The sequence below is a fragment of the Lucilia sericata genome, unplaced genomic scaffold (assembly GCF_015586225.1).
Source record: "Lucilia sericata isolate MDLA Ls3-8-SP2 unplaced genomic scaffold, ASM1558622v1 Contig000662F_arrow, whole genome shotgun sequence".
NCBI lineage: Eukaryota > Metazoa > Arthropoda > Insecta > Diptera > Calliphoridae > Lucilia > Lucilia sericata.
In genome coordinates, this window is record NW_023994667.1 from 84133 (window position 1) to 106773 (window position 22641).

The following is a 22641-nucleotide window of genomic DNA, read 5'->3' on the forward strand; positions in this document are numbered from 1 at the left end:
CAATAGTAGTCCATTTGTAACAGAAAGAAGTATTGCTAGTTCTCTTTTGTTTGAATCAAAGGAACATATTTGTAAATGTATACTTAATAGGCAAACAGACAATAATTGTATTGAAGGACTTACCAGATATGGAAAATTTAATACTATTATACTTTTTCGGAATTTTTGTTATCGAAAACCAACGCAGTAGCTCTACGACACCTAAAGTACATTTTCATATTATTCATTTCAAATAGACTAGTTCTATGTAGTCCTCAGACTAATCAGAAAAACAGTCAATACATTAGCCTATACACAAGTCACTAGAGCTAATCATGGAACAGTCAACAGACTGGTAGCCCATAGACTTGTTGATTGACTATTTTATAGACTACTCCACTTACTACTGCATTGGCTTGTCCATCGTCAAATTAAAAGACTAATCAATTTACAATTCCATAAATTACTCTAGACTACTCTACTTACTACTGCATTGGCTTGATCATCGTCAAAATAAAAGACTAAGCAATGGATAATTCCATAAACTAATCAATAGACTAGCCCATTGACTAGTCTATAGTCTAGTCCATAGTGTTTTCCATAGTTTAGTTTATAGACTACGCCACTTACTACTGCATTGGCTTGTCCATCGTCAAATTAAAAGACTCATCAATAGATAATTCCATAAACTAATCAATAGACTAGCATATTGACTAGTCCATAGTGTATTCTATAGTTTAGTCCATGGCCAAGTCAATTAACTAGTTCGTAGTCTAGTTTATGGTCTACCGCATTCATTATGAACTGAGCCATAGACTAGCCCATAGTATAGTCAATAGACCATAGACTGGTCCATAGACAAGTCAACTATAAGTCCAAAAACTAATCAATAGACTAGTTCACAGACTAGTCAATATACTAATTGAAAGACTAGTCAATAGGTAAATCCATAGGCTAATAAATAGCATAGTTCAAAGACTAGTTAGATGCACGCTAATCGGTACATAGTTAGTTAGTTTGAAAGGAGGATGTACATATATACATCAGATCCGAAGAAATACACCTAGGCCTCTATCGGGCCTCTGTCGGAACCCACCACCTCCGGTCTACCAGACTAGAACACTAACCACTAACCTAACGGAGTACACATCGGTACAAACATTATGAACTAGTTCAGGTTAGTAAGAGTCCATCAAAAGTCTATTCCAAAGATAAGTCTATAACAAACTACCCAAAACTCATGATTATGCTTTGCAAAAATATTTGACTCCCTTTTTTTAAACAACTTTTAGGATTACTTTCCTATATTTCTTTATAAATCCACTCTCTGCCCCTTGTATGTACACTCAAAAAAGTTTTACATTAACTGATTGTAGTTTATCCAAAAAGTTTTCTGTAAAGTTAAAAATCAATGAAAATTCATTTATTTTATTGAACATAATATTTTTTAACCTTTTGGATATGTTGTTTAAACAACAAACTACAGAAAAAAATGTTTTTTTCTTTACAGTTAATATTATTGGTAATTATTTTTGTTTTTAAAAAATTAAAAAAAAACATTTCCGGTAAAAGTTTTAAATGCCAAAGAAAATAATACAATAATTTTAAAAAACACAATTTGTTATTTTTTTTTATATAAAATACAGATTTATGTATATTTTAAATTGGCGTAATAATAGCGATATAAATGGTAAGTTAGCATTAAGTATGCATTTTATTAAAAATATTTTATAAAAAACGCCTGTTTTAGTTTCATCAAAGTCGTGAGTTCCTTATAATTGCATGTTATTTAAAGGTAAGATTTCTACATACTAATTCTTAATCCAATTAGAATATCTTAAGATTTTATTATACCCTGGACTATTTTACTGAAAAGTGTTAATGTTGGTGTTGATGTTTGCAATGCATCGACGTGGATTGTTTACTACATTCGTCCATCCGTCCGTCCGAGTGTCTATGTCACAAGATATTTTTATAAAATTTGCCAAAAGAGGTTTTCTTTGGTGTAAGGACTAAGATTATAAAAACTGTTTAAAATCGGGCTACCATCTCCATAAAAATGTCGTCCGAAACTGGAAATTAGAATTAACAATTTGACCCTCATAAAATCTGCAAAAATAAATTTATATAACCAGAACCAATCGGCTTCATTTAGTCGATCTAGACCGGTTATGCTTTTTTAAAACTTTGTTAATAGTACATTTTGATAAATATTCTTTATTTTTTAGATCTAGAAATCTTCTATATTCCTTTTTAAAATACAAGGTGAATGTCCAAAAACTTGCTACCAAATATAGAGGCTGGTGCATTGACAGCTATTAAATCGTAAGTATGCATTTGTCACAAATTTTACATAATATACATATTTTATAAAAAAAATTTCTTCTTTTTAGTTTCTTCAGATTCTTGTGCTATTTGTGTGCAATTTCACGTTGTTCAAGTACTAGAACTATCAATGGCCAAAAACTTGCTGTTAAAACGTTTCGGGATATCGGAGTAATAATATCATTTTAATCGATTTTTTTAAATTGTTATTAGTCATTTGATGTGTTACCATATTGTATGTAAATCTGTTATATTTATCATAATAATCGATTTTCTAAATAGTTAAGATATTTCTTATATCACTATAATTAAATAAATACATATGTGCATAAATCCAAAGAAAAAGCAGTTAGTTTAACTTTACTGGGAGTTTGTTTTTTGTCATTAAAAACAACAGAAAATACAGTAGAAATTACTTTTTTGTAGGTAATTTTTTGTAAGTTAAAATAACTGAAATTTTTTTCATTTTTACTGTTTTTGTAGGTAAAAAATTGTATGTTGAAATTACTGAAAAAAACATTTCTTTCTACATAATTTGTTAGTTATAAAAATAACATTCAAAAATAATTGAAAAATTCTTTTGATTTAAATGAAAAATTTGTAGTCCGTTTTTTAAATGATATTTCATTTGTTTAAAATGGCTTTTCAGTTGAATTTACGTACAAAATATTTTGAGTGTATGTATAGATTTATGTATTTAAATATACAAACTAAAGAAATGACCTTATACTACTTACAATATCAGCATCTGAATCTGTATCTGTAGAAGAATCATCATAAGGCAAGTTAACATCAATAATATCATCATCACCATTCACAATACTTGAGCCTGATGCTGTTGCTGCTGCTACTGCACTATCACCAACATATTTTTGTTGCAGCTGCTGCCGCTGCTCTAACTGTAAACCTTGTTGCTGTTTGTCTATAATTTCTTGTAGATGTTGTTGGTCAATAATGTCCTCAGGTATTGAGGTCTCATCTTGCATATTGAAATCTGCAATGACAAGAAATAACAAAAATTCAAAGATAAATAGTAAATAGATATTTAAGCTTAAGAATAACAACTACTAGGTACATATTTAGAAATGTAGGTTTGTAGGGGTTTCTTTCAAATGTTTTTGTTTGCCTGCATGTGACCTGCATAAAATAAAAACCAAACGACCTACAATTTGTTTGTTAATTTTTTTTTTGTTTAAAATTTAAAAATTTTTCTATACAAAAAAAAAAAAAAAACAACAAATCTGCATTGTGGTCTATGTGGCCTAGAAATTCTGTTATATTTTAGTGTGCCAGCATTTAAAAATTTGTAACTATTGAGGTGTAAAATGTTTCAATTGTTTTATTTTCATACGTTTAGTGTTTATTGGCAAAAATATCTGCAATATTTTTATAAAGAAATTTAACAATATTGAAACATTTGAAATTGTTGAAATAATAAATTGGCATATTGTTTCAGTGATTCATTGTTTAAAGATTGAAGTGGTAAATTTTAAATAAAGGAAAATAAAAAATAAGAGTGCAATACAAATTTTATTTATTAATTATACCCTACACCACTATAGTAGGGAGGCTGTTATGTGTTTGTGCTGACTTTTGTAACACCAAAAAAGATTGGTCCTACTCCCACCAAAAAGTATAACCATCACTTTCTATGTCCGTCTGTCTGTTTGTCTGTCTGTCTGTCTGTTTGTCTGTCTGTTTGTCTATCTGTATGTCTGTATGTATGTCTGTCTGTCTGTCTGTCTGTCTGTCTGTCTGTCTGTCTGTCTGTCTGTCGGTCTGTCTGTCTGTCTGTCTGTCCGTCTATCTAAACCTTGTGTGCACGACAGACGTTACTGTCAACTTTGTGCGCACGTTACAGATTGAAATGTTCACGATAATTTGATGAAACCAAGGACTAAACCTCTTGAAAATGGTTGAAATATACACCCATATACCATATACACCACCATATACACCCGCACCCCCAAATAGGGGTCCCGGTGGTTTTGTTAAATGTTATAGACACAACTTGGTTTTGCATAAGTCTAAATATTATTGCCGATTTTCGTAATTATTGGGTCATATTAGATCCTAGCACTCATACAAAGTTCCCTTCAGAAAATGACTTGAAGGTCAATAATTCAGTTATAAACACTACTATCAAGATACAGTTTTGTCTTTCTGTCTGTGTGTTTGTTTAAATCAATTTTGGAAGGCCCCAGGTATCATTGAGATCCAAATCTTTAAAAATACTAGAATTAGGGAAGGTCAATAAATAATATGTAGTGGAAACAAGCATGATTAGAGCCTTAATTCGTGTTACTTCGATACTCGTTCTATGGATGGGTTCTTGAACTAGTTCTGATTTTTGTGAGAATTTGTCACCCCCAAAATTTATTCCAGGGAAGCTTTAGAGAGCTTATTCGCTGTCTTTAAAAGATTATTGGAAATCATTTTTTTTATTTAAGATGTAAAATGTTCTGGAGAATAACTTCTAGGAGTAATGGCCAGTTCCATGTATGCTATTGAAGAATCTGAAGAGGTTTTGTTTGTATTCGTTTCAGAATTACTTCTTTAGAACAGTAATTTCAAAATAATTTATTTTTAAATTATTTTAAATTGTTTTATTATATTTTTATTTAAACAAACATTGCTGTTGTACAAACAAATTTAAATTGTTCTCTCATTATAAATCCAATTCATTTTAAATAATTGTCTTGAGATTAAAGAAAAACAAAAAACACAAGGAATAAAAGGAAAACCCATTTAATATTATATAATTCTTTCGTTTAACACAAATATTAAAAAAAAAAACTGAAGCAAACATACTGACAAAGAAAAGTAGACAACAGTAATAATAATTTATCCATACACATTTTTATACATTTTTAAATGAAAATCATTTCAGTAATTATCCTTAAGGGTATTTTATGAACAACAACAAAAAAAACTGAAATAAAAAAATTTAAATAAAAATATGAAAAAACCATCATGTATAAACGAAAATAAAAATTCTCATATGCATGTAAAGGAAACATATTATAATAAAATTCCCATTAGAAACCCATAGACATTGTGTTCATATTTTCATGTATAAATTCCTTTAGACTACATGAGAGAGAAAAATAAGAGCACCACGCAATTAAATAAATTTTCAAATCATGTTTCCAGTCAGTTTAATAAGCCTGTTTGTGGTTTCGGTGGTAATTCTGTAACTTAATATTCGATGATAATTTTACATTTGTTTTCTATATTATTTTAAGATTTCTTTACTATTATTTTAATCTCATTTATTTGCCATAGACTATATTCAACCATTTAAAATTATACTCTTCTATGAAAGCATTGTTGAGTCTCTAGTGTTTTATATAAATATATTTGTAATGTTATTTTTTCATCTCTATCTACATTGTGTAAAGAGTATATAAGCGTGTTTGCGTTAAGATCCCCTAAAAGAAACAAAAGGGAAAGAAAGTAAAATGTGTAAATCTGATTATTACATCCGTTCACTTACGATTGTCTAAACATAAAACTCAAGTGTATGAGTGTGTCCCCTTTGGTGTTGATATTGGTGGCATCAGTTATTTGGTTTTGGGGGGAGGGAAAATATAATAACAATTCAAGAAAAAGTCAATGTATATAGTAAATACTTATTCTCAGATATTACTGGTACTTATGCGTTCATTCTTACATCCCCTCATTATTTGCTATTATTTTTTTTAACACTTATTATGTTTGAGTTATATTTTGATGACATTATAATGTTTTAATCGCCTTATAACCCTTTTCTGTTAGTGTTGGTTTTTTGGTAATTGGTAGTGTCTTGCGGCTATAAACTTAAGTAGAAAAGTAATACGCTTAATTTGAGAGGGGTTCTTAACGCCAGACTATATAAATAATGCGTAAAAATATTATGATTATGACATTGTTTTGGCCCAATATTTAATATCTTATTTAATGATGTGTTTTTAAGGGATATTACTTTCTTATTTTGGATTTCATAACAAAGATGATATTAATACAAGTTTATACGCATTAGAAGAAATTCTTAGGAATTCACTATGAAAAGTAACTTTTCAGTAAAAAAATCTGTTTTCACTAGAAAAGCCAATTTTCACTAGAAAAGTCAGTTTTCCCTAGAGAAGTCACTTTTCTACAGAAATGTCAGTTTTCCCTATAAAAATCAGTTTTCACTAGAGAAGTCAGTTTTCATTAGAGAAGTCAGTTTTCAATAGAAAACTCAGATTTCATTAGAAAAGTCAGTTTTCACGAAAAAAGTAATTTTTCACTAAAAAAGTCAGTTTTCATCAGAAAACTCAGTTTTCACTAAAAAATTTATTTTTTACTAAAAAAAGTCAGTTTCCACTAAAAGTCACTTTTCACTAGAAAAGTCGCTTTTTACTAAAAAAAATCACTTTTCACTAGAAAAATCGCTTTTTACTAAAAAAGTCACTTTTCACTAGAAAAGTCACTTAAAACATGAAACAAAATGTTAACTACAAAAGTCACTTTTCCCTATCGTTAAAAGTGACATTACACTAGAAAAGTCACTTTTCACTACAGAAGTCACTTTTCACTAGAAAAGTCACTTTTCATTAAAAAAAGGTCACTTTTCTCTAGAAAAGTCACTTTTCATTAAAAAAAGGTAATTTTTCTCTAGAAAAGTCACTTTTCTCTAGAAAAGTCACTTTTCTCTAGAAAAGTCACTTTTCTCTAGAAAGGTCACTTTTTTCTAGAAAAGTCACTTTTTTCTAGAAAAGTCACTTTTCACTAGAAAAGTCACTTTTTACTAGAAAAGTCACTTTTTACTAGAAAAGTCACTTTTCACTAGAAAAGTCACTTTTCACTAGAAGAGTTACTTTTCTCTAGAATAGTTACTTTTCATTAGAAAAGTCACTTTTCTCTAGAAAAGTCACTTTTCATTAAAAAAAAGTCACTTTTCATTAAAAAAAGTCCCTTTCATTAAAAAAGTAACATTTCACTACAAAAGGACTTCTCACAAGAAAAGTCACTTTCATTAGAAAAGTTAGTTTTGAAAAGTCAGTTGTCAGTAACAAATACAGTTTTCAATAGAAATGTAAGTTTTCAATAGAAATGTATGTTTTCACTAGAAAAGCTTTTTTTTCATTAGAAAAGTAATTTTTCACTGAAAAATTCACTTTTTCATTAGAAGAGTCACTTTAAACACGAAAAAATGTTAACTTCAAAAGTCACTTTTCCCTATTGTTGAAAGTGACATTACATTTAATTTCACTAGAAAAGTCGATTTACACTGGAAAAGTCACTTTTCAGTAGAAAAACTGATAGATTTAAACATAAACAAAATATCTTAAATTTTAATTTAAACTAAAGCCAAAACATCTTTTCTAACTCTTATAAAACCAAAATTTTATAAAATATGCATTTTCTAATTTTAAACACTCTTTCAGTTTCATCTTTTAAGTCTGAAAGCATTTTTAGCAATTTTTGAACTCATGAAAGAATAATAAGAGTATTTTGTATATTTAAGCTTTGGTTGCTCAGAAAAAAAATGTTAAGAACTTTGATTTTGAATTCTGTAAATGACAGACAAAATTTACATAATCCCAACAAATGTGCAACACACAAAGTAGACACATGCACAAAATGCTTAACAGTGTAGACAAGGATGGCTCAATTTGTTTTGGGAGCGAGACAGAAATGTTTTCTTTAAAAAGAAAACATTAAAAATTTGGAAATATTTTTTGAAAAAATCCTAGATTGCTTCTAAACTTTAGAGCTAATATTGCAGGACTTAGCATAAATTGATTTCTATCTGTCATGGAAATTCTTGTAACAAAATTTGTTTGTGTAAAAATGAACCTCTCTATTAAATTTCCAATATATATTATAAATTACAGCTACTAACTAAATGAAAGACTGCAAGTATCCAGCAGTTTTACAAGAAATCAATGTATTCCTTTTAGACAATATTTATCCCAAAAGTCTAATTATTTCTGTGACTCAATTTTATAAATCTTAAAATACTTTATTGGTAAATCTTGAGCGGAACTTACAATCTAAAAAAAACTCATTAAATACTATCTATGCACTTTAGAAGTGTCCAATCTATTACGGAGTAGTGTATAAGAACATAAATTTTGTCACTAGCTTGAAGCAATCTTCAGAAACTGCAGGGTATCTTTAAGTTTGGCATGTAAATGTTTTAGTAAGTATGTTATCGTTTGTGTATGTGTTGGTTTAGACATATTAAGTAATGTGTGTAAAATGAACATTTTTTTGCAGTATTTTTCTCTAGTGTTTTGAAAGTTTTGAATATTCCTTAAATGTTATTACTAAAGTTGAAACAAACAAGCAAAGTTTTGTTTTTGTGTGGCAGGAAAATAAAATTTCTATTCTACAAATGCAATTCTTCTTTTAAAAATTACAAAAATCAAATTGTATGCTAATTTTAAATGGGTAAGATTGAATTTTTTCACAACCAGTAAAAAACTAAAATTTTGACAAAGTATGCTTTTTTTGGAAATGTATAAAGACAAACTATTTTCTCTACAAATCCTTATAAAGGGATCTAAAACTTCTTTACTATTCGCTCAAAAAATAGTTTTTTTTAACTCTTTTCGTAAAATTTTTTTAATAAATGTTACTTACGTTAATTAAGATTCAACTTATTTCTTCATCTTAATCCACCATAAAATTCCTCAAACAAATTCTTTTTTAATCATTATGCTATAAAAACTTTATATTTACGATTAATAATTCCCTTTTTACTCTACTACAAAATTTATACAGACACAAATAAAATGAAAATTAATGTTTCACTTTTAAAAATTTGTTCCACTTAGCGTATGATTACTGAAAGTACTCATTAATAATACGCATACGTTACTACAGTGTAAATATTCTCACCAAAATATAAATTAATATACACAAAAATTAAACCATAATTCACCGGTTCTTATAATATTTTACTAAAAGAACCTCATTAAAAATTCATATTTCTTAACAACATACTAATTAAAACATTTCATATTTCATCCGCAAAAAAACCCTTTTATTCTCTCCGAAAAATATTTATACATACAAAAAGTAAGAATTATGTGTAAAATATGACCCTTTTTTATGTAACAAATTCATGGTACCAAAAAAAATGCATACATATATAAAATGTTAAAAAAGAACCTGATGAAAGAGATAAAAAAGCATGAAAAACAAAAATAAAGACATACATTTTCCAGCAACAATGTTATAAAAAAAAGATAAAAAGTAAATTTAAAAAAATTTTATAAAAGTATTATTATAATAATAAGAGGAGAGAAAACATTGTTGCAAAACAAAAAGCAAACAAAATGATACAACAGGTTAAATATAAAGACCTTAACATAAGTGTAAGTATGTAAAAGTCCTTTGTATTTATGTATTTTTTTTGTGTATATGAAAATGATACACAAAAAAACCTGCTGGACTCCCAACAATATACTTAATATATTTATATGAACATTTACATTAGGTTGGTCCTTTGAACATTGTACGGGCACTGATTTTTGTATTAAATCTTAAGCATCGTCTGTAGTTCTTTAAAAATCTTAAACGTGTAGATCCTCAAATGGCGCAATATTTCGTATGAAAAGCTAAGAGTAGCCTATAGATGTTTAACTCTAGCACTGGCACCAATACGCTCGCTTACGATAAATACATTGTAAAATATTTACATTTGTAAATAGAATGTTCACTTAGTTAGTTAGTAAGTAAGTAAGTTAGTTAGTTAGTTAGTTAGTTAGTTAGTTAGTTAGTAAGTAAGTTAGTTAGTTAGTTAGTTAGTTGTTAGTTAGTTGTTAGTTAGTTAGTTAGTTAGTTAGTTAGTGTTTTAGTTCGTTCGTTTTCGTTCTTTTTTTAGTTCGTTCGTTCGTTCGTTCGTTGTCGTTCGTTCGTTCGTTAGTTCGTTCGTTTTCGTTCGTTCGTTCGTTCTTTCGTTCGTTCGTTTTAGTTTTTCGTTCGTTCGTTCGTTAGTTCGTTCGTTCGTTCGTTCGTTCGTTCGTTTTTTTGTTTCGTTCGTTAGTTTCGTTCGTTCGTTCGTTCGTTGTTCGTTCGTTCGTTCGTTCGTTCGTTCGTTAGTTCGTTCGTTTCTTTCGTTCGTTCGTTCGTTCGTTCGTTCGTTCGTTCGTCGTTCGTTCGTCGTTCGTTTTGTTCGTTCGTTCGTTCGTTCGTTCGTTCGTTTTCGTTCGTTCGTTCGTTCGTTCGTTCGTTCGTTCGTTCGTTCGTTCGTTCGTTCGTTCGTTCGTTCGTTCGTTCGTTCGTTCGTTCGTTCGTTCGTTGTTCTTTCGTTCGTTCGTTCGTTCGTTCGTTCGTTCGTTCGTTCGTTCGTTCGTTAGTTCGTTCGTTCGTTCGTTCTTCGTTCGTTCGTTCGTTCGTTCGTTCGTTCGTTCGTTCGTTAGTTCGTTCGTTCGTTCGTTGTTCGTTCGTTCGTTTTCTTCGTTCGTTCGTTCGTTCGTTCGTCGTTCGTTCGTTCGTTCGTTCTTCGTTCGTTCGTTCGTTCGTTCGTTCGTTCGTTCGTTCGTTCGTTCGTTCGTTTTTCTTCGTTCGTTCGTTCGTTCGTTCGTTCGTTCGTTCGTTCGTTCGTTCGTTCGTTCGTTCGTTCGCCCTCCCTTTTCCCTCGCCCCGTCCCCTTTGCCTCGCCCCGTCCCTTTTCCCTCGCCCCGTTTCCTTTTCCCTCCCCCTTCCCTTCTCCCCCCCCGTCCCTTTTCCGTTCCCCGTCGTTTTCCCTGCCCCTTTCCCCTCCCCTCACTTTTCTTAGTTTTCACTAGAAAAGTCGGTTGTCACTAACAAACACAGTTTTCAATAGAAATGTTGTCACTAGAAAAGCCACTTTTCATGAGAAAAGTAATTTTTCACTGAGAAATTCACTTTTTCATTAGAAAAGTCACTTTAAACTTGAAACAAAATGTTAACTAGAAAAGTCACCTTTCACTATTGTAAAAAGTGACATTACATTTCATTTCAGTCGAATTTTGTTGGACATTTCACTACTTCTTGATGCACTCCTAATGCACATCTACTTACATATATAAAAGTATGTTTGTTAAAATATATTCCTTTATATGTACAAATGTATGGCATGTTTTGTCTGTGTACATTTCTTTCTTTTTTCATATTTTAAGTATGGAAACATGCTTTAATCTAGATAAACATGACCTGACCACAATATTGTATATTGTATACATTTTTACTCAGTAAACTAAACATAGAAAAAAGGTTTGATATAAAAAGTTACACATTCAAAATATTACATACACATACTCATATCAAAGTAGTAGTAAAAACTCACCTACATTTACATCACACACACTACTCTTTACATCAATAGAAATATGTATATGTATGAAATTTTATGTAGGATATGTAAGATAGCATATTCTTCTCTTCAATCATATCACTTGACAGGTGCCTTACTTCAAAAACAGGTTAAAGTTTCATTTTGTTAATAATTTATCCCGAAAAAGGCCAATTGCATAAATTGTTATAGTTGGTATGCCGTCAGAATTTCGAATAATAATATTATTGAAAATTATAAGGAAACTTTTAATAAAATAGTTTTATTGCACACCTTTTGAAAAGATTAGTATAATGCTAAAAATATTACTTAATTTATTAGGGATAATTTATGCAACAAGAAAATTTAAAAAAAAAAACAGCAGAGTTAAGCGTATGGAAACTATAAATGGAAAAAATTAAATTATCTCAAAAAGTTTTCTTATGAAAACTTCGGAAAAAAAACTAAAATATTTAAATAATAACAAATAATTGCTTATAAATTTCATTTAATAGATTCCTTTTAAAACATTTATTTACAATAAAGTGATTTTCTGTTAGAGGAGTTAAACTAAGAGGTCTATTATGGACCGATTCTTATGACAGACAGACGAGATAGATACAGAGACATGCACAGACAGACAAAAGGGTAAAATGGCGGACAGACAAATGGATGGATATTGCTCAATTTGACGAAGGGTAGATTAGATAAGAGAGGACAATATGAACCACGACCCTGTTTTGAATCTTTCCTGCTGCTCGCGGGTTCTTCATGAAAGGTTTAGTTCACGCATTAAAATAAATGGTTTGATTGGTGAGAGTTTGAATATATAATCTTCAGGGCTAGTGATGCAGCACCTAAAATTCTTGCTCGACGATTCCTTAGTGTTGGACTATTGCATTGTATATGTTCAGAGGATTCATCCTGACAGCCAAAAAATCTGCATAGTTTTGATGTGGCATTTCCTAGCATGAGTAGTCCCTATTAGTATTCTAAAATCGCCCTTGTTTCTCAATAAAAACTTTTGGGATTTTCCCTTTGATTGCATAATTAAGCGCATTGTGTGTATAAGCCCTCTTGTAGCTTCCCAGTGTTGAACAAATTCCGCTTCGACCCACGATTCGCATCTTTGTCTGGCGTATCCTTGTGGGATACCGAAGAATGGTTCAAGCGAATAAGTGGGGGATGAGCGTTCGTTGCCAGAGTGACCTTCATGGCAGGATATACAACATTGTTAATTGACGAAGGTTATAAACACAAGTGATTGACTAGATGAAAGAAACAATTAACTTCATGAAAAATAAAGGCGAATTAGGGATCTTGTAGTTTCAATCTTATAAGATCTGAAATTGGTGTTTTAAATCTATATAATTTCATACAAATCTACATATTAATATTTAAAAAAAGCAAAGTTTAAAAAAATAAACATAAATCTGTTCATTTCATAAATACTCCCCATACATGTTTCATTATTCACTTGTTGTTTATATTGTCATCATGCGTGAAGGTGTCAGTATATACATACTTACATACAACAACAACAATAATCACACCAACATCTATGTATACTTTAATAAAATTTCAGTTTGTTTTTATTTTCTTAATTTTGAAAAGTTTTTTTTTCACGACGTTCAGAGAGCCATTTAATATATGTTTATATAAATTTTTATACAACAACATAGAAATATTCTTACATAGGTATATATAAAAATGGGTGTATGAGTATATGCCAAAGGATAGTATGTATAAGTATTCGTGTAAATACACTTTTACACACGCACTCACAAATTATATAAATAAAAGTCAGTTTATGAATGTATAAGCGTTTGTTAACTTTACCTCTATGAGTGTAAGAGTGTTGGTAACTCTCTCCTTCTACAAATACAAACATACAATATTGTGTGTCTTTTTTTTTTTTTTTTGTGATGAATGAGTATGAGCTCGTGTTGACTTTTTATTTATTTATTTTATTTTTTTATATTACGTTGAATTTGCTTTTTTTTGTTGTATTTAGCCTGCTCCTACTTAGTATGCATAAACACATATTTGGCCTTGAGCCATTTTTGTTGTTGTAAGATATAATAACTTAACAGAAAATATACTTACATACATATACAAATATAATAAAGTGAAATATATAACGTGGTATATGAGTATATGTTGTGTAGATAATATTACTAAAAAAACGTGAATAAAATTTATTATAAAAATGCAAATATTTTTATTTTGAAAAAAAAGAACGAAAAAAAAGCAAATCGAATCTTTTACAACGTTTCTTTTAGTTGTTGTTTTGGTTTAAAGGAAATTGAAAAAAAGTAATATATTTATATATAATTGAGAAATATCTCAAGTATTTAAGGCTTTTGGGAATTAGAAAAGAATTTATATTAAATTCACATTAAATTGCAGTGGTGGAAGAAATGTAAAGTTAATGAGGGTAAAGACCAACAGAGTTGAGTTTTATAATAAACTGTAGTAATAAAATGTTTAAATAGGAAATTTTAGTTTAGGCTGTTTAAATAAATTTTCATAATTTTTAATATTTTAAATAGATTCAAGGGCTCAATAGGGCCTGATTTGTTCCAGAAATTTGTGTTTGAGTTGATTTAAAATTGTTTTTTGTCGGTTCAGAATTTCACGTAATGTCCCTTGTTGTCCATATAATGATCTTATTGATCAGAAATTAAACTTAAAAGTACGTTTACAATTGAATTAGATACATTTAGTCCTCGTTTCCTTAATAAAAGTATATAAACCTTATTTTAATTTATTATTTACTTAAAGAATTTGGTATGACATCTGAACTTTTATTTGACCATAAACAATTCTTACAAATGTTTAGAAAAATTCCTTTATACAAAAACACAAGAATTCCGTAGACAGACAAAAAGAAAAAAAAAAATAAGATTGATTTGGGTGTGTATAATTTAATTTTATTAAACAAACAAAATGACAAATTTATTTATTTTGTATATCATGCTGTTAGCTTATTTGCTTTTGGTTGATAGACATAAAGTATAAAATAGAATGATGGTTCGGTCAGTATAATTAAAAGTAATTAAGATTTTAAATTTATAATTTGTGGCATGATTGACAGTAAACTATTATATGCTTTTAAATATACCCCAAGACTAGTTTAATAAAAAAAACATAGTGAAATTCATTAAAATTTTTCTGATAAATAGAAAAAATGAGAAATAGATATTGTGTAGTTTCTCTATTTTACCACGTTGTGAAAATTTTACTAGAAAAAATATAAAAATCTTTAAAATTATCATTCATTTGATTTGAAGCTTTTCATATTAATAACAGAAGTGGTTTATTTTTTCTTAAAATTTCTATCAAATTTCACTACACCCTTTAGAATTTCTTTGAAACACTCCAATAATCTGGAATAATTTTTGCCTTAAACAATTTTACCCATTATTCTTCTTCCTCCAAAAACAAGAATATAAAACAGACACACCATTCAGACTATACTATATGAATGTGTTAATGATTACATCAATACGTATGAGTAATATTATTCAAGCAATACTTGTGTGTATTCAATATTAATCATACGCATGAATTGTATCTTAATTAGACAAATTTATTTACATCTTCTTCAATGATTTTGTGCAAATTATTATGTATTATTATTATTGCTATTTATCGATATCATTCATGTATAGTACATGTGAATAACTCGATAGAAATCGATATTAAGCAAAAAAATCCATCTAAGAACTAATAAAATTTTCCATTCATTAAGTAACAAAAATACAATAAAAATCCATATCTTGTTGACATAACAATTCATCTCTATATTTTTGCTTTTTTGTTCCCTTTTTTTCATGTAATTTGACATCAAAACATTAATTAATCCTTTTATTGTAACACTACATCATCATCATGAAATTCATCTGAAGATGAAACTGCTGATGATGAAAAGTTACACTTCAATGATTTTAACATTGATGTAGTACTACTTTATCAAGATGAGCAGTGAATTGTTTAATGATTTCTTGAATAAATATTTGAAATAAACATATAAGTATTAAACTATAAGAATGGAACTTAAATTCTTAGAACTAATAAAAAGACACTCACATACACTTTTTCTAAAAGGAAAAGAGATTATAAAAAGATGTTGTCATTGTAGGAAAAATTGGAAAGTTCTACGAGCATAAAAGACAGTTGGGAAAATAGTAATAGGTACAGAATTACATACAACTAGAGCCTCCACTAGGTATTTTGCTCATAATTAAATTTAATATTTTTGTGTCTTAAAAAACGCTACTGCCGATCGTACGTATCGGTCCAAAAATTACATAAAGTAGTTATAAATATTTATAACGCTATAAAATTAGATTTAAATCACTTTTATATCAACATAAATCCATTACTTTCGCCAATAAAAGAATTGATTTAAAATCCAACCTACTATATGTATGTAGGGTATCATAACATGTTGGAATGGCCGAATTTCTTACCTGTTCAAGTTTCTTAAATATAGACCTAATTTCCAATATATTGAGGTCAAAAAGTTTTGCGACTCAAGCTAAAGAAATCTCATCTTTATGTTGCATTTCTGATAATGTCGTTTGTCGGTTATGCAGTCCAAAGGAATATGTATATAAGAAAACGGCAAAATTTATTTAATAACCAGCGAGTTTCTTATTATTCAGCCCTAATTCGACATAAGGAGAAGAAAAAAAAAACTTTTATTCATCGTAAAAGGCCTTTAAGATCTCACTATGAGTAGTTTTATCTTATGTTTTACTCCATGTCCATAGTAAGCTTCTACCTATTATTATAAATCGAAGTGTAGCAAATATACTCACCACTTTAAGAATACAATAAAAAGTTCACATTGGGACATACATTTTAATTAAACAATATAGTGAAGCTATTTATCTACACAACAACATATACATAAGTACATACACATATGTTTGCTTATGCATAAATTCTAGACCGTTTGTATATATTCACGTTTGTATATGTGTTACAACATTATGGTTAAGCAGTGTCCTTTTTTCTACTTCAGTATATATGTTCATGTGTTTGTCATGCTGTTGAAATCCCTGCGGTCCTTACGAAATAACATTCCAACATATACATTTACTTTTTATGTGAGGATTATAAAATATTTTCTATATATTTGAGTTTTTATAATAGCAAAATAACAAAAAAAAAATCCCTTATAGTACGAGGATCATTAAATTGTTGACATTTTGTTGCTAAAACTAAACTAGACAAGATGAGTGGAAATAAAAAACTAAAATGAAAAAATTAAGTAAATAAAAGCTGAACACATAAAAACACATTTATCAGATTTTATGCCCTGTCAACAAATGACTATGACATTTTTGTTATTATAAATATACAATTTTGTGACTATCTGTAAACGAGGAATACATTTTATAACTAGAAGCATATTTGTGGTTATATAAATAAAATATAATTCATATTATATACATATGAATACATTTTGTTAAGTCCAACTAAATCTATGACAATTTAGTTTTATAATTTCTGGAATTTTAATTTGAATATGTATGCTTAGGTCTTTTCCTATTAAAACTTTTTTATTTACCATTTGTTTGTTTTGTTTTTCCTAGAAAACATTGTTGTTATTAGAATTTATGAAAAAAAAATTATGACATTATATTTTTTTACACACAAACAAACTTGTATTTTTATGAAAATGTTTAGTATAGTGTAAATTTCAAAAGTTTTTAGAAAATTTAAAAGTAAATAAGTATTTTTTTAATAATCCAATTATAAAATAAACAAAAAATATATTTCTAGTAAACTAGTAGAAAAAGTTTTCTATGGAAACATATCTATAGAATTGAACTAAAATTAGTTTGAAAAAAAAAAACAGATTAAAGTTAGTCATAGAAAATAAATTTTTGAAAAAAGAAAAAAAAAATTAAGAAAACTAGTCGAAGAAAATTTCTACTGAAAACTTATTGACGAAGTTTTCTATATAACACTAGTCGAAGAGGTTTTCTGTAGTAAACAAATCGAAAAAGTTCTCTATAACTAATAGAAGAAGTTTTCTACAAAAAACTAATTGAAACAAAATCTAGTCAAATCAAATTCTATAAAAAACTAGTCGATGTCTTTTTCATCCAAAAAATATATATGAAGATTATTATAGATTTTGAAATCTTTATTTTTTATTGAACAATAAAACTTTAATTAGTTGGGGGCATATAATCCCGGAACTATTTCAATATGCAAAGAATTTTCTGATTATTTAAAAATTTTATTTTTACTTTGAAAATGCCAGTTATATTACAACTTTAAAAAAGTTTTACAATTTATACATATTGCCCAGAAGGAAAAAAAAACTTAAATTCAAATCAAAACTTTCCGCTTCAGTCTGGTTTGTTATATGAAACGAAGTGTCCTTAACAAAATAATTAAATTGTTTATGAATTCCTCAACTTAAAGAAACCTCTAAGGATTTTTTTTAAAGAAAAAGAAAATCCAACATAAAATTATTTTGTTATACATACATATTTATATCAAACTATAAAAGTTAGCCAGAAAGTCAGTCAACTTTCTTTAAGAAAAAAATGGTAAATAAAAAAAAACTTAGTAATTCTAATTTTATGACATTTGTTTTATTTATTTTTTTTTCTTATTTATATTGACTTTATGGGCGGATGTAAAACAAAACACATTATTTGTATTTAACATTATTCTTAACACTTAACCTCAACACATAGACAGACAAACATACATAAATAAATTTACAGCTGTATAGCGTTTAGAATATAAAATAATCTACTAAACCGTATTTTTATAACATTTTCCTTGGTCAATAAAACTCACTTTTACAATTTCCCACCCAATTTGACAATAAAAAAAAAGTTGTCGAATTTTATATTCTTGAGAACGTCAAAAAAGAAAACAGTTTCGTTCATTCTTTGTTTTTCTCGCCACGATATAAAATGTAATATAAAGAAAAATTTGGTGACATTTAGGAAGAAAAATATATTAGGTAGGGGTAAACATTTGGGTCCTGAGAACTTAGTAAGTTAGTAAGTTAGTAAATTAGTAAGTTAGTAAGTTAGTAAGTTAGTAATTAGTAATTTTATTAGTAAGTTTAGTAAGTTTGTGTAGTAGTTAGTATTAGTTAGTAATTAGTAGTAAGTTAGTACGTCCGTAGTTAGTCCGTTCGTCCGTTCGTCAGTTCGTCCGTTCGTCAGTTCGTCCGTTCGTCGTCGTCGTTCGTCCGTTCGTCCGTTCGTCGTTCGTCCGTTCGTCCGTTCGTCCGTTCGTCCGTTCGTCCGTTCGTCCGTTCGTCCGTTCGTCCGTTCGTCCGTTCGTCCGTTCGTCCGTTCGTCCGTTCGTCCGTTCGTCCGTTCGTCCGTTCGTCCGTTCGTCCGTTCGTCCGTTCGTCCGTCGTCGTTCGTCCGTTCGTTCCTCCTTTTCTTTCCCTCTCTCCTTTCTTCTGTCTCTCTTTTGGTTTTGCTGGCTCCCGTTCCTCTTCCCCCCGTTTGCGTTGCCCTGCTCGCTCGCTACATAAACAGTTAAATTATAGTAGTAGTGATGATGATTACGCAAACACACTTCAGGAAATAAATTACCAATAAAACAACACAACGTAAAGTAATTTTCAAAAGTTTGTTGTTCGATAAAAATGAAAATGAGAAAGAAACATACAAACACATGTTCAAAACAACGGCAGTTACAACTTTTATGAGAGAGAGGAAAAATACCTGAAAATTATAGAAAAATTCCATAGACAAAATAAACAAAATTAACAGGGGGTGGGGGAGGGCAAAAATACAAGTGGGGAAATGCTACAGGAGAATAATAGAGGTGGGGTTGTAATATTTACGAATTTATCAAAAGTTAAAGACAACAAACAAGAGATACTTTTTGTTGTGTCATTTACAAGTGCCTCATAAAAACCATGTTTTTTGGCTTATTGTTTGTTCAACAACATTGAATAATTTTTACCTTCAAATAGGTTTCAATACAAAATGTTTTACTCCATGTCCTGCCGGCTACTCTTCTGTTCAGTGCTGTTTTGTTGCGGTACATTGTTGGTTGTATGCGTATTGTCTACAACATGATTTTTTCAAGTACAAATATATATGGTTTGTTGCTTAAGTTTGAGTTTGGGGAACAATAAAACTTTGTTGTTGCTGTTTGATGTCGTTGTTATTGAATGTACTTGTACTTGATGTTGTTGTTTTTGCTATTGTTAATATTACCAATGTGTTGAGGAGTTTTCTTTTCTATGGGCCCCAAAAAGGTTTGTTATACGGATATTATGGTCATTGTCTCAGGAAGTAACATAACAACGATTTAATAGGCCATAGACTATTGTATTGGCCAGTAATAAAAACACTCCAATAGCAACAACTAAAATGCCGGTTAGCAACTTCTCTTAAAACAACAATATATGTATACGACGAATACAATTTATGTGATTTTTACGTGCAGTATTTTCTTTTTTTGCTTGTTGCCGTTTCCTTTGCAAATATTTGTATTGGCCTTTGTTACACGTTGCTTTCTATGAGTTTTTGCATGGGAAAACCTTTTGTATTCATATGAATATTAAGCAGCATATTGCAATATATGCGTTAACTGTCTGTAAATATGCACAGTGGGATAATGAGTGTTATTTCTGAAATTTGGAGATAAATAAAGGTACTTTTCATATTATTTAAGTGAAAAACCACAAAAGATATTAAAATATTTTATTTTAGAATTTTTTTATTCGCTCCCACTGTACATTCCCTAGAACAAAACTTGTAATTGTAACAATGTTTTGACCATCGAGAGAATGTGAACGAGAACACCTTTAATAGTTCTATAAATTCATTTGTGTATCTCTCTACGTACGTTTCAGTAACAAATGTCCGTAAATCTTTGTCCAATATGTTTTATATGTTTGTGTGTCTGTGTAACGTGTGTTAGTGTATTTGTATTTTTGTGTGGTTTTAGTTTAGTATGGTCCTATGGTTCCGCCATCGAACACAGCACATTTACCACTGTCTGTGTTTGTTTTTGTGTCTGGTCAATAGTTGTTATCGGAAATTTACCATATATACCCATGGATACATAGACTATAATGTAAATAGTAATAGATTGTATATTGTAATATATGTCTAGTAAATTCTTAACATTTACAATTTTTGTAATAAGTATTACTGGGATGTGGTTTTAAATTTACTATAGCAGCAACAAAAAAAAAAGGGAAATAAACTCTGTACTAATGCAAATTAGTACAGGGTTTTTCTGGTTATCATGAGCATATAAATCTAAAATTTATGTTCAAATATTTGCAATATTTGTACATTTAAATTGAAGTTAAAGACTTGAAAAGTCATTTAAATGTTTTAGCAAGAGGTTTCATAGTTAAGGTAGTTGGCAATGCGTTGAGCTTTGCATTTAGGGTCTGCAAGATCGATTCCTTCAGAAACCTAGTCATCGAACAAACATATTTAAAATAATATAAATAAAACGTGTGATTATTCTGATATAACGGCTCCAATATAATACGGCCACTTGATACAGATCAAAGAGAATATTTTGGTGCAACATTTTTTTTTGTGTCCTTTCGCATTGTGCTAATTTTAAGAAATTTGAATTCAACAAATATAAGCAATTTTAGAACTTATCAATTGTTTCATTTATAGAACACATCTATTGCAAATGACTATGATTATTTTCTAGATCTGATATTCACATTGCCAGAAAAACCAATACCGTTTCTGGAAAATTACTTTATGGTTTCGCAAAGCAATTTTCCTTAGAAAATAAAATTAAACTGTTTAACAACCGCGTTGAATTCTTATCAGAAATTATTCCTTTTTTGTGTATTTTACAAACTATGTATCAAATTATTATTTTTCCACTGAATAGCAGCTGTCATAGAATTGTAGCAAAAGTAGTCTACAAAAGAGCTAATAAAGTAACATCCAGCAGTTTTTAAGCAGTAAATGTAACCTTTTTAGAAAAAGAATTGTCAAATATATACTACATAGCTGACAATTTATAATGAATTAAAGAGCACAGTTAGCTGATTCTGTCATCAAGGCATAAATTCTGTGGATACTCCCAATAAACTGCAGGGATAATCATAATAAATTGATGAATAATAGTGTTAGTAAATTTCTAATGTGTACGTGCTTGTCTAGTGGATAATTTACCTTGAACTATACACTTATGAAACAGAGTTATTTTCTAAACAGCAGGGTGGCATCGTTTTTAATGGGGAAGTTCCCAAATAAAATTTAATGCTTAAATTATTTCAAAATACCGTTTGTAAAAATTGTATCCAGGTGTCAAAAATGATAAAATTTTGGACATTCAAGTCATTTTCTGAAGCCGACTTTATATGGGAGCTAAGAACAAATGAGGCCCGATCTTTATGACATTTAGCAAGGTTATCATGACTTGTATAAAACTTAGTTTTGCTACAAACTAAGTTTCATACAAGTATATTTAACATAATTATAAGCTCAAAAGCCATTTTTGGGGGGTTCTGTTGTATGGGGGATAGGTGAAATAATGAACCGAATTTAACCATTTGTAATAGGCTTCGTCCTTGGTCCAGCAACATCGTATGTGTCAAATTATTTTGAACCTTGCTCACAAGCTTTACATTTACGGATGGACGGACATGGTTTACTCGACTCAGAAAACGATTCTACGAATATTTTTGTTCATTACAAACATCGGCAGAAACCCTCACTAAAGTGATGTGGGGTATAAAAATACCTCAAAGAGGACCTATGGGGAATTAAGGAAGCAGTATTTTTAAATAAACTGATTTTAAATTTTATTTTAGTTTGAAACGCCAATAGCTATTTTTTTCTCCATAGAAACGGGACACCTTAATGTACACAAGAAAAAAACTATATGTTTAACAGTTAGTATTTCAACATTTGGTTCATAAAATGTAAGACAAAATGTTAGACATGTGACTTTTACATTTTGAGCTTAAAACTAATCTTAAAGCCTTTTCAAAGCGTTGACAGCTAAAAAATAGGAAATAGCTTAATCGACTTCGCTATCTATAAGCATCTAGAATATAATAATAAGGTGCA

The 22641-nt window shown here is 29.2% G+C and overlaps 1 protein-coding gene and 1 long non-coding RNA gene across 10 annotated transcripts in view; one reads left to right on the forward strand and one right to left on the reverse strand.

Annotated features, from left to right (window-relative positions):
• LOC119607143 (putative uncharacterized protein DDB_G0282133) overlaps positions 1-22641 on the reverse strand; it is a 92444-nt gene that overhangs the window by 13276 nt on the left and 56527 nt on the right. For all 9 annotated transcript variants that reach the window (XM_037960935.1, XM_037960944.1, XM_037960942.1 and 6 more), the window contains exon 3: positions 3042-3298. In XM_037960935.1, coding sequence (XP_037816863.1) covers positions 3042-3298 — 257 coding nt within the window. The remainder of the gene's footprint in view (positions 1-3041; positions 3299-22641) is intronic.
• Positions 1489-2674, forward strand: LOC119607144. The gene is made up of 4 exons (XR_005231710.1): positions 1489-1669; positions 1730-1774; positions 2208-2304; positions 2373-2674. It is a non-coding gene; the product is annotated as an uncharacterized LOC119607144 (long non-coding RNA).